General features: G+C 40.5%; 1 protein-coding gene across 1 annotated transcript in view; it reads left to right on the top strand.

Moving 5' to 3' along the window:
* Positions 1 to 18908, top strand: part of LOC106868229 (kinetochore-associated protein 1) — a 20948-nt gene extending 2040 nt beyond the window's left edge. Inside the window, exons 2-17 of the mRNA XM_014913395.2 lie at positions 254 to 341; positions 1200 to 1258; positions 1467 to 1701; positions 2935 to 3005; positions 3968 to 4172; positions 4741 to 4856; positions 5861 to 5937; positions 7453 to 7522; positions 8974 to 9092; positions 10195 to 10330; positions 11162 to 11266; positions 12998 to 13109; positions 14015 to 14075; positions 15058 to 15181; positions 15521 to 15607; positions 16137 to 18908. Coding sequence (XP_014768881.1) covers positions 254 to 341; positions 1200 to 1258; positions 1467 to 1701; positions 2935 to 3005; positions 3968 to 4172; positions 4741 to 4856; positions 5861 to 5937; positions 7453 to 7522; positions 8974 to 9092; positions 10195 to 10330; positions 11162 to 11266; positions 12998 to 13109; positions 14015 to 14075; positions 15058 to 15181; positions 15521 to 15607; positions 16137 to 16271 — 1800 coding nt within the window. The 3' untranslated portion in view covers positions 16272 to 18908. The remainder of the gene's footprint in view (positions 1 to 253; positions 342 to 1199; positions 1259 to 1466; positions 1702 to 2934; positions 3006 to 3967; positions 4173 to 4740; positions 4857 to 5860; positions 5938 to 7452; positions 7523 to 8973; positions 9093 to 10194; positions 10331 to 11161; positions 11267 to 12997; positions 13110 to 14014; positions 14076 to 15057; positions 15182 to 15520; positions 15608 to 16136) is intronic.
* Positions 18909 to 20151: the final 1243 nt, after the last annotated feature.

A 20151-nucleotide genomic window follows, 5' to 3' on the forward strand; every position in this document is an offset into this window, starting at 1 on the left:
AATGACATTGATAGTTAATGATCTTTTTTGGTCTCCAGCTCTGAAATGAATGTTCAAAAAAACTCATTTCGCTTTTGAGAAAATGCAAATACACAATAGGCAGGAAAAAAGTACATAGTTCAATGTTCCTTAGTGCATCTCTCTCTCTCTCTTTCTCTCTCTCTCTCTCTCCGCTTCCTCATTGACTCAAAAAGCCCATCATTGCTTCCTCCTGAGTGTTCTTCTCTAATGTTTTTCAATATCTATCCAACAGCTACAATATGTTATTGAGTGCTTACCATCAATCAGTGCAACAAGACTGGCCTTTCACTCTCTGTTTGGTGAACCTTGGCATATTATTTGTAAGTACTTTTCACTTATTTCTTAATCTTAAGGTGACGAGCTGGCAGAATCGTTAGCATGCCGGGCGAAATGCTTTGCAATATTTCATCTGTCTTTACATTCTGAGTTCAAATTCCGCCGAGATCGACTTTGCCCTTTCATCCTTTCGGGGTCAATAAAATAAGTACAAGTTGCGTATTGGGATCGATCTAATCAGCTGGCTCCTTCCCCCAAAATTTGGGGCCTTGTTACCAGAGTAGAAAAGAATATTTAACTTTTTAATGTTTTTTTAGTCTTGGGACTGTGGTCATGCTGGGGCACTGCCTTGGAAAGTTTAGTTGAGTAAATTGACCCCAGTTCGTTTTTTTTTTTTTTTCTTTTTCAAGCCTGGTATTTATCCTATCAGTATGTTTTTGCCAAGCTGCTAAGTTACAAGGACATAAACAAACCATCACTGGCTGTCAAGCAGTGCTGAAGGACAAACACACTCACACACACACACACACACACAAACATATGACAGACTTCTTTTCAGCATCCATCTACCAAATCCACTCACAAGGCTTTGGTCAGCCTGGGGATATGTTAGGTGCTGCAGAGTGGGGCTGAACTCAAAATCACATGGTTGGCAAGCAAGCTTCTTAATGACACAGCCATACCACTGCCTATAAAGACATAACCGGCATGCTGTCCACATAGCTGCACCCCATCATCTCATTCTGACATACGTGCATATCCATGCACACATGTGTACATAGAAATGCATTTTTCATGTTACGTTTCCTTTTTTTTGTTCTCTTTCCTACTTTTTATGCAGATTTTTGTTCTGATCGTTGGAATAATTTTTAACAATTTTTTTTTTTTCTCTTTTCTCACAGCTAAAGAACTCGATGTCAATAACGTTGACGAATGGTTACTTCTATCAAACATCCTGAAGGTAATTACACCTTTGATCTATCCCTGAAATGCTTTTTTCCAATAGGCACAGGAGTGGCTCTGTGGTAAGTAGCTTGCTTACCAACCACATGGTTCCGGGTTCAGTCCCACTGTGTGGCACCTTGGGCAAGTGTCTTCTACTATAGTCTCGATCTTTAAATTTAGTAACAAGTTAATGATTGATTTTCTTTGATTCCATCTCATTTCAGCTCTCCCCAGACCAATTGTATGCAGTTGCCCTTCAAAATACCATCAAGGTTTATGTGTCATCTTTAGGGGACAGCAAAAATGCCAATACTCTCAAGGAGAAGAGTCGATGTCGATGGGGTCCTGATGAAATAAACAAAGACATGATGGACACAGTTAAAAACATTCTTACAAAAATTCAAGACTTGGAATCCACCTCAGCCCTGGCTACCTACATCATGAAAGAACTGCCTATTGGTACGTTGAATCGGTCACTCCTCATATCTTATAATATCAAAGATCTTTGGTTTTCAAGATACATCTTCACCACCATCTCTTTCTCCCCACAACTGGGGTAACTATGTGTGTCCCCTATTTCTGTTCCTCTGTTACACTTTACCCTATCATCACCTGGCAGTAAACCACCTCCCTCAATAGTACTCCTCCCCACCTCTCTGTTGAAGGGTCTTGTTTTGCAAGTTACTAGGTGACCTCACCAATGCCAGTACCACGTGCAAAGAACCTGGTGCACTTTGTAAAGTGTTGGCATTAGGAAGGGCATCCAGCTTTTAGAAGCAGACTGGGGCTCGGCATGGTCCTCTGGCACACCAGCTCCTGTCAAACCATCCAGCATGGAAAACAGACATAAAATGTCTTCAGAGTTCTAGTCAAAATATTACAACTTTGTCAAACCATACAACACCAATACTTATTCCAGATTTTATTGGAAAATAGCTTAAAAGCCAAACTTCATGCAGACTTTTAAGCAAGCTCCTGCAGCCCAAGAGCAATAATAATAAAGCAGTTATTGGTCCCTTACCAATATGGTATCACCCTACCAATGTGGTATTACTTTAAATTCAGTTTAAATGAAATGCTTGTAAATTTGCAAATTTTGGGAGTTGGAGTTTCTTTAAAATTTGAATTTTCAACTGTTAGCATATAACAAATCTTCATCCAGACCTGATCCCAATACTGGATGTTGAAGAACCAAATGAAAGACAGATTTTCAGTCCCGAGATCATCCTGATTCCAAAAAGGTATAATATGTCTATGTAGAGATCGTTGCCAGTGCCCCTGGACTGGCTCTTGTGCGGGTGGCACATAAAATACACCATTTTGAGCGTGGCCGTTGCCAGTACCGCCTGACTGGCCTTCGTGCGGGTGACATGTAAAAGCACCCACTACACTCTCTGAGTGGTTGGCGTTAGGAAGGGCATCCAGCTGTAGAAACTCTGCCAAATCAGATTGGAGCCCGGTGTTGCCATCTGGTTTCACCAGTCCTCAGTCAAATCGTCCAACCCATGCTAGCATGGAAAGCGGACGTTAAACGATGAGAGCAAATACAGACTGAGATGCAGGAGTCCCAGACGGACAAGATACATTATTGTTATTAATCATTGGTGTTTAAACACTTACTAACAGAATTTCAAGTGTGCACATAATCTAAATACTAAAATGTTAATGATTTTTGTACATCCATTTTTCCAGGAGCTGAGAAAGTATTATCTCTCAAGTTCTGTGTTTCTTTTACGGATGAATGGCTTCAGGCAGAAAAAGAGGTAAGGTTCTTCATTATTCACTCTTTATTTCTTAACTTTCTTAGCTCCATAAGTTGTATTCCAAGGTAATTAGGATTCTATTTGCTGATCTGGTGTGGCGGTAGCAACAGTGGCTATTGAGTTCTCCCATGCGTGTTAACTCGTTTAATACCAACCTGCCTAAGGCCAACCCTGGTTGTGATACAAACATATTGTTTTAAAGTGACTTAATCCTTTAGCATTTAAACTGGCCAGATCTGGCTTTTCACATCAACCCTACAATACCATTCTAAAAATTAAGCTACCTCACCAAAATCTCAAAGCTACAAAATAATGTATGAATAATTGAAAACAGTGTGAATAAATGCGCATTACATTTGACAGGGTAATCTGAATGCTAAAGGGTTCCAGACCCCAGATTAATTATACTCTTTACTCTTTTACTTGTTTCAATCATTTGACTGTGGCCATGCTGGAGCACTGCCTTTTAGTCAAACAAATTGACCGCAGGACTTATTCTTTGTAAGCCTAGTACTTATTCTGTCGGTCTCTTTCGCCGAACTGCTAAGTTATGGGGACGTAAACACACCAGCATCGGTTGTCAAGCGATGTTGGGGGGATAAACATGGGCACACAAACATACACACACACACAAACACGCACATATATACATATATATATATACGACGGGCTTCTTTCAGTTTCCGTCTACCAAATCCACTCACAAGGCTTTGGTCAGCCCGAGGCTATAGTAGAAGATACTTGCCCAAGGTGCCACGCAGTGGGACTGAACCCGGAACCATGTGGTTGGTAAGCAATCTACTTACCACACAGCCACTCCTATGCCTATGACAAAATTATTTTATCAACTTCATTATTTTCAAAATTAATTGAAACCAAAGTGGTGCATTTTAATAGAAATTTGGATAATTAAAGGGTTAAATTAATGTAATCATGTGTTTTTCTTTTTCTTTTTCTTTTAGCCCTCAAATTACAAGAAGGCCAAAACTGCTTACTTCAAATTTAAGAGTCTGTATGAGAGATTAGCCACTGAACAAGTGTTGTTCCTCTACAAACTGGCCACCCCTGAATTACTTAATTTGTGCTGTGAACCTGAGAAGTTGATAACTGAACTCTATCAGCATCCATCGGTTTTGGATTCTACTTTACCTGAGCATCTGCGTCCTGGTAGGTAAAACCTTCTACTCTCTGTGTTAAAGGTATCCAGTCCCCACTGTAACATGGTTGGCATTTGGAAGGGCATCCAGATAGTTTTTCTACCTGGCCAGCTCCTGTCAACCATCCTACCCATGCGTCCGGTGCGCTCTCAGCGGCCCTGGAAAATCCGGGTCCGTAACGATTCTCTTCCCTAAAACTATATATATATATTTTATACCGTGAAACTTAATTTAATTTTCATTTTTAATAAGTTGAATTTAATTGAGTTTTTACCTGTAAATTTGGATTTTTATCCCTAATATTATTATTATATATATATATATATATATATATATATACGTATACAGTAATCCCTCGCCATATCATAATAATGAAAATATACATTACAGTCCTGTTTCTACTTCACAGATTTTCACCTATCGCAGGGGGGTTTTGGGAGGTAACACCTGCGATAGTCGAGGGATTAACTGTAAATGATGAGGAGGTATTCTTCTATACCTCTCCATCACACACACTCACTTTCAACCCTAATTGCCAGCAATTAATGTTTTTTTGTCTATTTTCTTTCTGTTGCTAGATATCAACAGCATGGCAGAACAGATAGCATCCATCCACCAGTTGACCATTGAAGATCTGAAGGTCAGTTTAGTCTGTGAATGGTTAGAAACTAACAAGACCGAAGATGTTGATATGGTAATTATTACATGTTTATCATTTGTCTGACCGCTTCTCTGAAAATCCTTCTACACCACATTTACATATATTTACACCTTATTCTCATTATCCTCCCACCAACGTCGTCTCCTTCATTGGACACGGAACTCGGCTTGCGAAGACCTGTTGGGGCAAGCGAAAGCGAAATCGTGATGGCACCCGTGCCCAGCATCGCCTTCCTGGCACGTTAGAAAACATTCGAGCGAGGTCGTTGCCAGTGCCGCTGGACTGGCTCCTGTGCAGGTGGCACGTAAAATACACCATTTTGAGCGTGGCCGTTGCCAGTACTGCCTGACTGGCCTTCGTGTCAGTGGCATGTAAAAGCACCCACTACACTCTTGGTGTGGTTGGCGTTAGGAAGGGCATCCAGCTGTAGAAACTCTGCCAAATCAGATTGGAGCCTGGTGCAGCCTTCTGGCTTGCCAGTCCTCAGTCAAATCATCCAATCCATGCTAGCATGGAAAGCAGACGTTAAACGATGATGATGATGTATCGTTACAAGCATGGCTGTGTGGTAAGAAGTTTGCTTTTCACTTACATGGTCTTGGGCTCTGTCCCACTGCATGGCACCTTGGGCGAGTGTCTTTTACTCCCTCTCTTTCTCCCCCCCCCCCCCGGCCAGGTAACCATGTACTTCCTCTACAGCAAGACACCAGTTTCTGTCTCTCCGTCTCACTTATAACCTTTCATCATCCGACACAAGATCACCTCCTCCAATGCCCTCTCCCCTCTTGGAACCTTTTTTCTTTTTGTCTTGCAAGTACTTGGTGACCCTTTCAGTGCTTGTGCCATGTAAAAAGCACTAAGTCCACTCTGCTGAGTGGTTGGTGTTAGGAAGGGCATCCAGCTGTAAAAATCCTGCCAAAACAGTCACAGAAGTCTGGTGCAGGCTTCTGCCTGGCTGACTCTTGTGAAACCATCCCACCCATGCTAACATTGAGGACGGACATTAAATGATGATGTTATGTGTTCCATCTTTTCAGACAATGACACTTGGTTTTGGTAACATACATCTCCTGGAACATGACAACAAACAACTAGACGGTGACAATTTTAAACGGTAATTATTTCATTTGTTCTCTCTACTTAATATTACTTACTTAAGCCCTTCACTCTGTGTGGAGCGTTGGCCTTCAACAATTTCTCTCCACTGTTCACAATCCTGAGCTTTTTGTTTGTTTTTTTTCTCCGCCCCTAGTTGGATTCTCGTTTTTTCAGCACTGCATTAATATCCTGACCCCAGCTATTTTTAAGGCTCCCATTTTTATTCTCTTTCATGGGTTGTTTCCCTGAGAGAGAAGGTAGAAAGGAAAGAATGAGAGAAATGTTGAAATGCCCGATGTCAAATAAGTACTGCCAAAATGTCTCCTACCCCCTCTGCGTTCAGCGCCCCCCCCCCCACTCCTTCACTATTCACTATTTGTCATGTATTTTGGACATGTGTCCAAAATACATGACAAACTACCTGCCATAACATGGAATTTTAATTCGATGAGGTAATGGTCCAATATTGTATTCAACAGATCAGTTCCCTTCTTGTGAAGTCTCTCATGGGTTCTACTGGTAACATGGAACCCTGTACAATCTGTTGCATGGTCAGGTCGTTAGCAACTAAACTGACACCCCACACTTGGCTTGCTTGGTGAAGGAGGGTTGCTACAAACCCAGCAGAACTAAAAGCCAAGACATGTTAAAAGGATGGATGAACCCAATGTAGGTTCAACAACTATCTTGCAATAGTACAAGCCCTCAGTAATTCTGGGTTGGTGTTCGGCATGCTGGAAGACCACTGGGAGTAAGGCACCCCTTAACTTGTGTTAAAGCATGTTTCTGGAACCCACTTCAAACCCAGACTATGTCTGCTCTAGGGACGTACCACCTAGGTAGGCAAGGTAGGCAGTGCCTACCTTGAATAAAATAGATCGATAGCAACATTTTCCTTTTATGGCAAAATATGCACCTAATTCAATAAAATTATGAAGGTTACTCTGATTACTATGCATAAAATGCAAAATATTTTATATTTTTGTAGATTAGGTAGGCATAATTCGCTCCTGCTTTGCAGTCTCAGTATTAAAGCTACACACAGTACTGCTGTAGTACACCTGCTGCGTTCATTCCTACAACAACGTTTTCTTTATGTGTTATAAAGGCAGAAGTAAATCTGCCTTCAATTCAGTTGCGTGCCTGTGCTTTGCTTAGTCTTTATGTGTTTTATTGCACAAACTCACCAACTGCCTATCCTGAGTCATTACTGACGGCACTTGCCTGGTCTGCTCCGATAATCGGGTGCAAGTTGGTCAGCGAATCCTCTATGGCAGTCGACAATCGAGGGAAAGATGAGCTGCTATGGACCACACCATCCCCAAAGTGTGTATGCATGTGACCAGGCACCACATGTGAACTTGTATTCCCACTGAAACTCAGTGCACTCGTTGGTCAGAGCCAGCTCACCCCTCTCGGGGTGAATGTTGCCTCAAGGACCAGTAAGTATGTATGTTTTATACATTGAGGTTCTTCTGTATATGTTATATACTAAGGTTTTCTTTACTTTTTTTGTGTATTTTTCAACTAGTGTTGCCTACGTCCTCAGGAGTGGAGACATAAAGCACAATATAGCCTTCCTACTTGGTTACTCTGGAACGGTAAGTTTTGTTCAATTCTGTCAAGTAGGTACCACAACAGTTGGTACAATTCACTGCTCAAAGAAACAGTGACATTGTTAGCTCTTGAGCTCACTTTGCCAAGTTCACATCATCACAGCGGTTAAGCAAAAAAAATCTGTGATTGACCACTCTCTAATCATGAAGGGAAGATGATATTTATCTTTTTATCCCCTTATCCTTTTATGTCCACTTTCCATGTTAGCATGGGTTAGATGGATCATCATGGTCCCAGTCAGTTATTATTATTAGGAGCTACTGACTCCTCTCATAGGCTGATGCTAATATATTTCATTTTGATTTGGTTTAAACAATTTAAAATCGTTGGTCTCAAATTTTGACACAAGGCTAGCAATTTGAGGAGAGGGACCTAGTCAAACTCGGAATATGAAAACCAACGAAATGCTGCTAAGCATTTTGCAAAGTGTGCTAATGCTTCTGCCATCTCATCACTTTGAATTCCAATATTTTATATCCGGGTTTGTCCCCGTTAATGGGAGTGGCCGGATTTACCTTACAACTGCTCTCACACCATCTTGCCATCTCGTCCAGTTTTGGGCATCCTCCCTCCTCAAGCCAACCTTCCCAATCTCCTTTTCCACCTGTCCCCTCCATGTTTTCTTTGGTCAACCTCGTTTTTTGCAGTTCATTCACTTTAAACTCAAGCGCTCTCTTCAACACATGTCCATACCACCACACTCCATTCACCCTTGCCAGCTGTTCCATCATTTCCTCCAACCCCAGCATCTCCATCAAGTCTTCAGCCCTTCTTTCATCCAATAGTTTCACACCACACCATTGCTCTCTCGGTCCTTCTCAAAATTGCCATTTCACTTTCCCTCAGACACCAATGTCTCACTCTCATACAGCATTGCAGATCTCACACAACTCCGATAATCCCTTCCTTTCATCTTCAAGGGGACCTTTTGCCATATAATTATGCTCCACGTTCCTAGAACGTCACCCAGCCCAGTCTCGCTCTTGCTGTCACAGCTGCTTCACATCCTCCTCTTACGTCCATCCTATCTCCCAAATAACAAAACGCTCCCACCGTTTCCAATGTAAAATTGTTGTTATAAATATATTTCATTGGCAATGTTATCAGAGACCGAATTAGCAGAATCATTAGAGAGTCAATAAAATACATCCTGATATTTCCTTTGTCTCTCTGTACTCTGAGTTCAAATCCTGCTATGGTCAACTTTGCCTTTCATCTTTTTTTCAGGGGATCAATAAAATAAAGTACCAATCAAATACTAGGGTCGATGTAATTGACTTTCTTCCAATCTCAACATTGCTGACCTTGTGCTGAAATTAGAAAAAGTTATGCGAAATTATATTAGATCTTTGAAATGACTCTGTTAATTAATTTGCTGCTGTTGTTTTTTTTTATTATTATTATTATTTTGCTTCTTTTTTTTTTTCCTGTGTAGCTGAAAAACTCAGTATCGATGACAAGTGTGTGCCAACTTCAGGCCCTCCTCTGTATGTTTGACATGGCATCGATAGAAGAAATTACCAAAATCACTTCCATGACCCTCGAGGAGATCAGGTTTGTGCTATTACAATTCATAATTACAGAGTAATTATGCTCTTTCTGTGTTTCCATAATATGGAAAGAAACTAAAATGGAATACTAGAATAATGAACCTCATAGATGTGAGAGAATGATGTTGGGGCTGAGAAATGTGAAGCAGGGTGCCACTGCCGCAGAGCAGCAAAGCTTTCCACTCATCGCTCAAAACACTTGTACTCTGCTTTCATCCTGTTGGTAGATTTTGTGGTGTTACATGAAGTTTTGGCTAAAGTTATATGGACAGCTGCCTTTGTCGTATCTTAGGACAATCTTCGTAATTTAACAACTGCTTTTTCATGCTTGCATGAGTTGGGCAGAGTTTATTGAAGCATATTTTATATGACTGGATGCTCTTCCTGTTGCCAAACCTCATCTGCTTCCAAGCAGTTTGTCTCCCATTTTTCAGTTTCTGTTTACTAAATCCACTCACAAGGCTTTGATCAGCCCAAGGCTAGAGTAGAAGACACTTGCCAAAGGTGCCACGCAGTGAGATCGAGCCTGGTACAATATGGTTGATACAAGGCGGGGAGCTGGCAGAAACGTTAGCACGCCGGGCGTAATGCTTAGCGGTATTTCGTCTGCCGCTACGTTCTGAGTTCAAATTCTGCAGAGGTCGACTTTGCCTTTCATCCTTTTGGGGTCGATAAATTAAGTACCAGTTATGCACTGGGGGTCGATGTAATCGACTTAATCCCTTTGTCTGTCCTTGTTTAGCCCCTTGTGGGCAATAAAGAAATAACAAACGTTAGCACACCAGGCAAAATGCTTAGTGGTATTTCGTCTGTCTTTATGTTCTGAGTTCAAATTCCGCCAAGGTCAACTTAACCTTTCATCCTTTCAGGCTCGATAAATTAAGTACCAGTTACATATTAGGGTTGATCTAATTCACTAGCCCCCTCCCCAAAAATTTCAGGCCTTCTTCCTAGATTAGAAAGGAATGTGGTTGGGAAATAAGCTATTTATCTCTCAGCCACACCTGTGCTTAATTATGTCACTTTTCTTGGTTTATTCTTTCGTTTATCAATAAGGTTTGCATTAAATTAATCCACTAATCTTCAAAAGTTTTCCTTTCCAACAGGAGATTAATTCAGAATCAGCTGTACATTGTCAACCTGGAGAAATTGAATATTGCCATGACTGCCAAGAGTTTTGAAGACTGCAACAAAGAAAAACTTGCTAAAAGCATTTGGAAGAATCACAGTAATGGCAAAATGGTAAAATCATTTCAAAGAATAATTAAATTTGATAAGACTAAACGAGTCATTTATTCTTTTACTTGTTTCAGTCATTTGACTGGGGCCATGCTGGAGCACTGCCTTTTGTCGAGCAAATTGACCCCCAAGCCTTATTCTTTGTAAGTCTACTACTAATTCTATCGGCCTTTTTTGCCGAACCACTAAGTTATGGGGACGTAAACACACTGGCATCGATTGTCAAGCGATGTTAGCAGGGGGACCAAACACACACATTTGTGTGTGTGTGTATATATATATATATATATATATATATTACGGACTTCTTTCAGTTTCCGTCTACCAAATCCACTCACAAGGCTTTGGTCGGCCCGAGGCTATAGTAGAAGACACTTGCCCAAGCTGCCACACAGTGGGACTGAAACCGGAACCATGTGGTTGATAAGCAAGCTACTTACCACACAGCCACTCCTACGCCAATCTCTTTTCACAGTGAACATATTGTACAGAGCTTTCGAATTCTTCCTAATATTAACTCAAGGTTAAGCTTTTACAGTCCTCACAGTTACATAACTGTACCTGCTTTCTCCTATAGCTTCAGGCTAACCAAAGCCTTAGGAGTGGATTTGATAGATGGAAACTTAAAGAAGCCCATCATATATATTTATATATAAAGTCCCGGGGTCAATTTTTTTGACTGTAACCCTTCAAGGTGGTGCTCCAGCATGGCTGCAATCCAATGACTGAAACTAGTAAAAGAAAAAATTACTAGTTCAATTGTCAAACATAACCCTATGTAACATAATTTACCTTTATGTCTGACCAAAGAATATTATAACATTATTTTTACAGGCTCAAGAAGCAGCTATTATAGTTAGTTCCTTGTGCTTTGATTACAAGATCTACAGCTTTACTATGTGGGAAGCTGTTCTTGCCAAAATGAAGAATCTAAATATGGTAAGTACCAGTCTTCATATCTCCTCTCTCTCTCTCTCTCTCCCTCTCTCTCTCTCTCCCTCTCTCCCTCTCTCTCTCTCTCTCTCTCACGGAAATGCTTATATGACAATGATGCTCATTTACAATCATCATATATCAGGTCATGGGTGCACACACACATGCATACATACGTACGTCTATATATATATATATATATATACTTTTGTTATTTACACCACCTGTCCTCGTCTGTTGTTATTTTTTGTATATTCTCCCATATATATATATATATATATATATATATGTACATACAAACTCACACACACGTATGTGACAGGCTTCTTTCAGTTTCCATCTACCACATCCACTCACAAGGCTTTGGTTGACCAAAGGTTAAAGCAGGAGATACTTGCCCAAGATGTCATGCAGTAGGACTGAACCTGAAACCAGATGGTCAGAAAGCAACCATCTTACCACACTGCCTTCTCCCCAACCCCTACATTAACAAGAAAACCAAAATAGCTTGCATTCCTATAATTCTTTGCCAAGTTTAAAAGCACCTTAACAACATGCTAACTGAACCATTAGCACACCAGGTAAAATGCTTAGTGCCATTTCATCCGTCTTCACATTCTGAGTTCAACTTAGCCTTTCGTTCTTTCAGGGTCAATAAAATAAACTCCAGTTGATTACTCGGGGGCGTTGTAATTGAGTTACCCCTTCCTCAAAGTTACTGGTACTGTGCCAAAATTTGAAGCCAATTTTTTAAATACGACATGTTCAAGTGTTGGGCCCCATGGAGGCAGTGACAGGCGACAAAGACCCTTGGCGATATACCGTACCAGTGACATGTAAAAACCACCCACTATACTCTCGGAGTGGTTGGTGTTAGGAAGGGCATTTAGCTGTAGAAACGTTGCCAAATCAGATTGAAACGTGGTACAGGCCCCCGGCTTACCAGTTTTCAGTTAAACCATCCAACCCAGGCCAACCAAAGCTTTGTGAGGTGGAAACTGAAAGAATCCCATTGTATGTTTGTATCTACCTTGGTCTGGACATCATATGATGATTGTAAATAAGAATCCTCCTCCTCCTCTTCCAAGGAAGGTTATTCATTTGCAGTGTCAGGCCATGTGAAAATCTTACGTTGCCTGGCAACAAGTGAGGGTCTGCAAGAGAAGGGGCAGCCAGCCATAAAAATATTTGCCTCAACATGGAAAATCATCATTATCATCGTCATCATCATTTAACTTGTTTTCCATGCTGGCATGGGTTGAATGGTTTGACAGGAGCTGGCCTGTCAGAGAGCTGCGTCAGACTCCAATTGTCTGCTTTTGGTATGGTTTCCACAGCTGGATGCTCTTCCTGGTGCCAACCACTTTAAAGTGTACTGGGTGCTTTTCACATGGCACCAACACCAGTACTTTATAAGTGGCACCAGCATGGCTGCTTTGTACTTGGTACCAGCACATGTACATTTTATGTGGTACCTGCATGGGTGCTTTATATGTGGCATCTGTGGGTCCTTGTTATGAGAAACCAGCACAGGTGCTTTGTACATGACACTGTACATTAAATGATGACGATGAAAATTCATCTGCAGCTTCCCCATACCCTGGGCCCTGTGATATGGAAAAAACTGATCTAATATAGGCATCATGAGGGAGATATTGGCAACCATTTCAATCAGACCAAGCAACCACGTAGAGGCGTACTCTTCGTCTCATTTCTGTTTTTGTTTTTGTTTTGCAGATGAAAGAACTTGAACATATTCTCCTACACATTATTGAGATCCCATCACTTGATGTGTTACCATCGTTGCCTTCAGCCTGGCAAACCATCATTGTTTCCATTTTGAATAAATGTAAGTTTTGTTTTTATTCTTCTTTCCACATTTCTGCATCATTGTCATCGTTTAACGTCTGCTTTCCATCCTGGCATGGGTTGGACGGTTTGACTGAGGACTGGCAAGCCAGAAGGCTGCACCAGGCTCCAATCTGATCTTACAAGGTTTCTGCAACTAGATGTCCTTCCTAACAGCAACCACTCCAAGAGTGTAGTGGGTGCTTTTTACGTGCAAATGGCACAGGTGGCACTGGCATTGATCACGCTCGAATGGTGCTTTTTACATGCACCCGGCACAGGTGCCAGTCAGGTGGCACTGGCATCAATCACGCTCGAATGGTGCTTTTTATGTGCCACTGGTGTGTTCACAAGAAACAATCATTGCTTTCATTTCCTAATTTTGTTTCGGCACATGAACAAGAAATTACCAGGAGTGACTGTGTGTTAAGAAGCTTGCTTCCCAACCAGGTGGTTCTGGGTTCGGTCCAGCTGCGTGGCACCTTGGGCGAGTGTCTTCTAATATAGCCTCAGGCTGCCCAAAGCCTTGTGAGTGGATTTGGTTGGCAGAAACTGAAAGAAGCTCGTCATATATATGTATATATATATATATATATGAGAATATTATTGTTTATAATAATATCAGTGGATTAGCAAGCATAAAAAACCTATAATGGTATAAATTATCAATTAATAATTAAGGCTACTAACAAGCAGTACCAGCATGCTAAATATAGCAGTCCAGAAACAGCCCTTGGAAGTCTCCATCTTTTGGGGAATTATGCATTGTTAGAATTTATATTATCACTTTTTCTACTTTTTACACACTTCTTTATGTAACCCCATTTTGTCTTGTCCAGTACCACTCCCAACGTTTTTGTAAACCCTTAATGGTAAATAAAGCATTATTATTATTATTATTTCCAGCTTCTGTTAATACAGATGAGGAACGAGATGAATGCCTACATGCTTTCAACCTAATTCAAAGGTTTGTGGGTTCTCAGCAATTTTTTTAATTTATTTCTGATCAAGACAACTACTTTCTTTTTCCTTATTGCAGTAAATAAGATATATTAGTTGGCACTTAGTACATCAAGTAGAATACCTTGTAGTGTATGATCCAACACTCTGCTCTCTGAGTTCAAATTCTGCCACAGTCACCTTCACCTCTCATGCCATCAGATTTGATATAGAAAATAAAATTAAAAGACGTGCCCACCCATGGTGATGGATTGGCAGATCCATAAGAATATTGGGCTGAATACCTTGTGGTATTTGTTCCAGATTTTGCATTCCTCATCATTATCATCATTTAACATCCTCTTTCCCATGCTTTCATGGATCAAGTGGAATTTGTTGAGACAGATTTTCTATGGCTGGATGCTCTTCCTGGTGCCAAGCCTCCTCTGTTTCCAAACAAGATGATATTTCCCACTGGCCAGGCATGTTTTTTTCAAGGACAACTGGAAATGGACATTATCATTTGTATGATGACCCTGTTCTGTTACAACCATCACGTAATGGTCAAGACAAGGCTTTACATACACGACAAGCTTCTTACAGTTTTCATCTACCAGATTCACTCCCAAGGCATCGGTTGGCACATGGTTATTGTAGAATGCACTTACACAAGGTGCTGTGCAGTTGGGACTGAACCTGAGACCATGTGGTTTGGAAGCATACTTGCATTTGTAAGTTCAAATCCTGCCAGTTGATGACTCAATCAATCACCCAGATCAATATCACGACTTGATTACCTCTGGTGGCATCCACCCTGTTTCAAGCATTTAGACCAAGGGTCCAGTTTGAAGATTCCTTCCTTCCTTTCCAATGACCCCTTTAAAAGGTCATTGTGAGTGACTGCTTCCCTCCTGACTAAAAACATAAAAGACACAACTTTGCTTCTTTGTTTTTGTTTTTATTTGCTTTATGTTGTTCTTATGATATTTTGTTTTTCCCCTTTTTTCCAGATGTCCTGATGTCCTGTCTCTGGACCTTGATCTACTTGCCAAACACTTCCACCATTTGGAGCTTCCTGTCTGTGCCATTTCTTGCCTCCTCATGTCCGCTGTCGTTAACAACAAATTACTTCAGGTATTTTGAGCTTTTTATCTTTTACTTGTTTCAGTCATTGGACTGTGGCCATGCAGAGGCAAACTACTTGATGACCTCCCTAGTGCTGGTGCTTTGGAGAAGCATCCAGTAAATGCTGTAAAGTGGTTGGCATTAGGAAGGGCACCCAAGCATAGAAACCATTCCAAAGCTGACAAGGAGCACATCTCAGTCTGTAGATGCATCGGACACTGTCAAACTGTCCAGCTCATGCCAACATGGAACATTGATGTTAAATGATGGTAACATTGTTTTATAATATTTCTCTCTCTCTTTTCCAAAGATTACTTCTAAGAATTATTTTTTTTTTTTTTTCTCCAGAGCATTCTTTCTATTGGTGCCGAGAAGCTGTTCAATTCTTTCCTATTAACAAGAACCAAATGTATTGCTTCTGCTGTATCTTATGAGGTCAGTAAATGTTTCTCAGTCTGTTCAGTTTGTCTAACATTCCTTCTCAAGGTAAATCATGCAGTATTTCGTGTTCTAAAACAACCTCATTATCATCGTTGTCGTTTGACCAAACTCGAATGGTGCTTTTTACATGCTACCTACATGGGTGCCAGTCAGGCGGCACTGGCATTGACCATACTAGAATGATGCTTTTCACATGCCACCAGCAGAGGTACCAGTTTGGCAGTACTGGCATCGACCACATTCAAATGATGTTTTTCACGTGCTGCCGGCATGGGTGCCAGTCAGGCGACACTGGCATCGATCACGCTCGAATGGTACTTTTTACATTCCACCGGCACGGGTACTAGTCAGGCAGCACTGACATCGGTCATGCTTGAATGGTGCTTTTTACGTGCCACCGACACGAGTGCCAGTCAGGCGGTACTGGCATTGGCAGCCAGCACAAGATCAATACTTTTTACTATTAATACTGCTTCTGTTGCTATTAATTATCTGTTTACCTTTCATTTTATATTACTTCTAGGTCATGGTGTTAATTTTCCAGTTAATAATGGAAGAAAACTTGAGTCACATTGTGGAGAAGTCTCCTTACAAAGATGCATATTGTGAATACGTCCAACAGAATCAGAACTGTCTGCAGAATGGCATAAGTTATTGAAGGCTTTCTTGAGTGAAGTTTGTCTTGTCTCTCGTCTTTCAACAAGTGTTTGTATGTTTTGCTAGAACAAGTGTGTTCGTGCATGTGTAATGTATTTCATATAAGAACAAGTTAATGAAATTGGATCAAATTTGAGCCAAAAATATCTGGTAGGTGTGTGTGTTTGTATATATGTGTATATATGTCAGTATCTTTTGTTGAACTGCTCAGTTGGAGGAACATAAACTAACCAACACCAATTCTCAGGTGGCAGTGGACTGAGGCACGCACACACACACATGTGTATGTATGAATATGTGTGTGTGTGTGTATGTATATATATATATATATATATCAGGCTGAGTAAAAAGTAAGCAACGTTTTGAAACATGAAATTCTTCACAATATATTTCAACAATATGGAAATTTTATTCATCTAAGTAAGTACCATTACAATCGACACATTTTTGCCAACGAGTTACAAGTTTGTTTATTCCGGTAACATAAAAATCTGGAGTTCTGGAATGCACTTTCAGCATCAGTTTGATTTTTGAATTCCTTCTCTCGCAGGAAACCATCAAGGTGCTTGAAAAAGTGGTAGTCAGTAGGAGAAAGGTCTAGGGAGTAAGCTAATAAGCTGGGTGGAGGAGAACTTCATAGCCAAGTTCCCTAAACTTCTGGAGCGCCATTAGTGAAACGTGTGGTTGATCATTGTCCTGAAGAATGATTGGCCCTTTTCTGTTTGGCCAGTCTGGGATGGAGGAGTAGCAGTTTTTCATTCATTTTGGCAATTCCATGGCAATATGTTTCTGCAGTAGTGGTTTTTCCAGGTTTTAAGAAGTTATAGTGGATGAATCCAGCAGTACACCACCAAACAGTCACCATAACCTTCTTTTTGAAGAGCTTGGGTTTAGGGAAGGTTTTCGGTGCTTCATTTTGGTCCAACCACTGCGAAGAAAATTTTTTATTATTGTACAGAATCCACTTTCCGTTGCAAGTTACAATACAGTCAAGAAATGGATCAGTCTAGTGACAGAGAAGTAACGACAAGCAACTGTATCTGTACATTTTCTGATTTTCATTCAAATTATGTGGTACTCATTTGTCAAGCTTTTTTGATTTTTCCAATCACATGCAAATGGTTGCAGGCAATTTTCTGGCTAACTTGAAGTTCTTTTGCCAGTTCTCGGGCGGCTTTACGTTGATCTTTCTCAATGACAGTCTTTAATTAACTGTCATCAAAGACAGACGGGCGTCCACTATGCTCACGGTCTTCAAGGCTCAGGTCTCCCCTGCGGAATCATTTAAACCATTTTTCAGCTGACCACTCACTGGTCATTTCCTCACGATACGTTTCATTGATATCGCGAGCAGTTTCAGCCGATTTACGTCCTTTTTTGAAGTTGAATAGCAAAATTGCTCGAATATCACACATTGACAGTTCCATTTCAGATGTAACAACGGTGAAAAAAATATCAAAGTTAATTTACTGATGTATTTGAGCAAGTCTATGTCTGTGTTATCAGACAATTGCAAAGAAATGTTTTAAAACAATTCAAATATCCGGTACAAATTCTTCATGGTTCAAAACATTGCTGACTTTTTACTCAACCTAATATATATATAGCTTGTTTTTAATGAAGTATATTCTATATAATATATTATAATGTGTTATGGTTCCTACATGTAACTTAACTATGGACTGAAATTAGACTCACTCTATTATACACACAACATTTATATTACTTTAACTGATAAACTAATTATCTTATCCCTGTGTCACTCACTAGACTACGGCCATGCTGGAGTACCATCTTGAAAGGCTTTGGTCAAATAGATCAATTGCCTATTGTACTTCTTTGTTTGTTTTTAACATTGTATTTATTCATTCTGTCAGTTTCTTACGTTGAACTGCTCAGTTAGGGGGAGCATAAACAAACCAACACCAGTTCTCACATGGCAGTGGAGTGAGGCACACACGTGTGTATGCATGTGTATATATATATAAACATACATACACACGCAACACACTACAAAAGGCTTTCACACAGTTTTCATCTATAAAATTCGCTCACATGGCATTGGTCAGCCCAGGGCTATAAAAGACGACACTTGTCCAATATGTCCCACAGTTGGATTCTGCCAGCTTGCATCCATGAAAGAATAACATAATATTGCCATAGTTAGAAGAATTCCAAATGGTTCATCTTCAGGGCTGTGATGTCAAGGAAGGGAGGGGAAAAGGGCTGAGAGAAGTATGTGCCCTCATATTTGTTTTGTATCCCTTGTCAATTATTCCAATAGAGAGAATATAAATCCCTTATCTTTCCTTTCCCTTTTTCTTATCATCTCAACCCTGAAGAATTTCTTTGAAACATCAGAAATTCCATTTTCTGAGGTAATATTATTTCACTTATGTGTGCATAAGCATGTGTATATGTATGTATGACATTTTTTCCCCCCTTTCTTTATATTCTCATTACTATATCTGCCTGTCAAAACTGATTCTTGCTTCTGTATCTGCTTGTCAGTCTCCCTTGGGCTGAATTGCTTAAAAAAACCTACTTCTTATTTTCCTTTGAAGAACTGTCAGAGTGAAAACTGGTTGGAAAGTAATGTAAAAATATTTAATATATCTAAATAAAATATAGAATCTGTTATTTGTCTTTTAATTTATTTAAAAGTATTACAATTGATTTCATTTTACTCTGCATTTTCATCCCTTTGTGTGTGTGTGTGTGTGGAGCTGGGTGCATATTAATATTTAGGAGAAACAACAGTGATTCAAGGAGGTCGATAGTTTTGTGTGTTGGCACTCTGTTGCTTCTGTTAAATATTAATAAAAATATTCATATACTATTTCTGAGTTCTGTTTTTCCTGTTTGCATCACCATACATACATCATCATCATCATCGTTTAATGTCTGCTTTCCATGCTGGCATGGGTTGGACGGTTTGACTGGGAACTAGTAAGCCAGGGGGCTGCACCAGGCTCCAATCTGATCTGGCAAGGTTTCTACAGCTGGATGCCCTTCCTAATGCCAACCACTCCAAGAGTGTAGCGAGTGCTTTTTACATGCCACCAGCACGGGAGCCAGTCTGGTGGCACTGGTATCAGCCACGTTCAGATGATGCTTTTTACATGCTACCAGCACAGGGAGCCAGTCAGGCGACACTGGCAACGACCCACGCATGAATGGTGCTTATTCATGTGTGGGTCGTTGCCAGTGCTGCCTGATTGCACCCCCCCCACACACACACACAATTATAATAATCACTTCGATGCGAGTATATGCATATATACGTACATGTATGTACATACCTACATCTACATGTATATATAGATGCATATCTGGGTACAGGACGTTGCAAAAAAACGTGGACAAAATGATAACAGTACAGAAAACACATAGAGAACATTTCCTTCATCAGCTGCCACCATTCTAAAACTACGTGCTTCGAAGAGTTTGGGCAGGACGCATTGTTAGAATGGCTCTTCCCACGGACCACAAATTAAATTTGTAATGTGGAGGAATGTAGTGGCAGACAAAATAAGACAGGAAAACGATATATATATATATATACACACACACACACGCACGCACATATATGGCTTGTCCACATTACTCCATAAGGATCATAGGATCAGTTTCTCTGGTGCATACATTCCTTCCTGGACGGGATGCCAGTCCGTGCAAGATTTTTCATTTTTACCAGCTGAGTGGACTGAAGCAACGTGAAATTACGTGTTTTGTTCAAGAACGCAACACATTGCCCAGTCCGCGAATCGAAGTTACGACCATGCGTCCAACACCCTAACCACTTAGCCATGCACCTCCACTCTATATGTGTGTGTGTATGTCTTTATCTTGACATCACATGATAGTTGCAAATGAGTATC

This window comes from Octopus bimaculoides, chromosome 4 (genome assembly GCF_001194135.2).
Source record: "Octopus bimaculoides isolate UCB-OBI-ISO-001 chromosome 4, ASM119413v2, whole genome shotgun sequence".
NCBI lineage: Eukaryota > Metazoa > Mollusca > Cephalopoda > Octopoda > Octopodidae > Octopus > Octopus bimaculoides.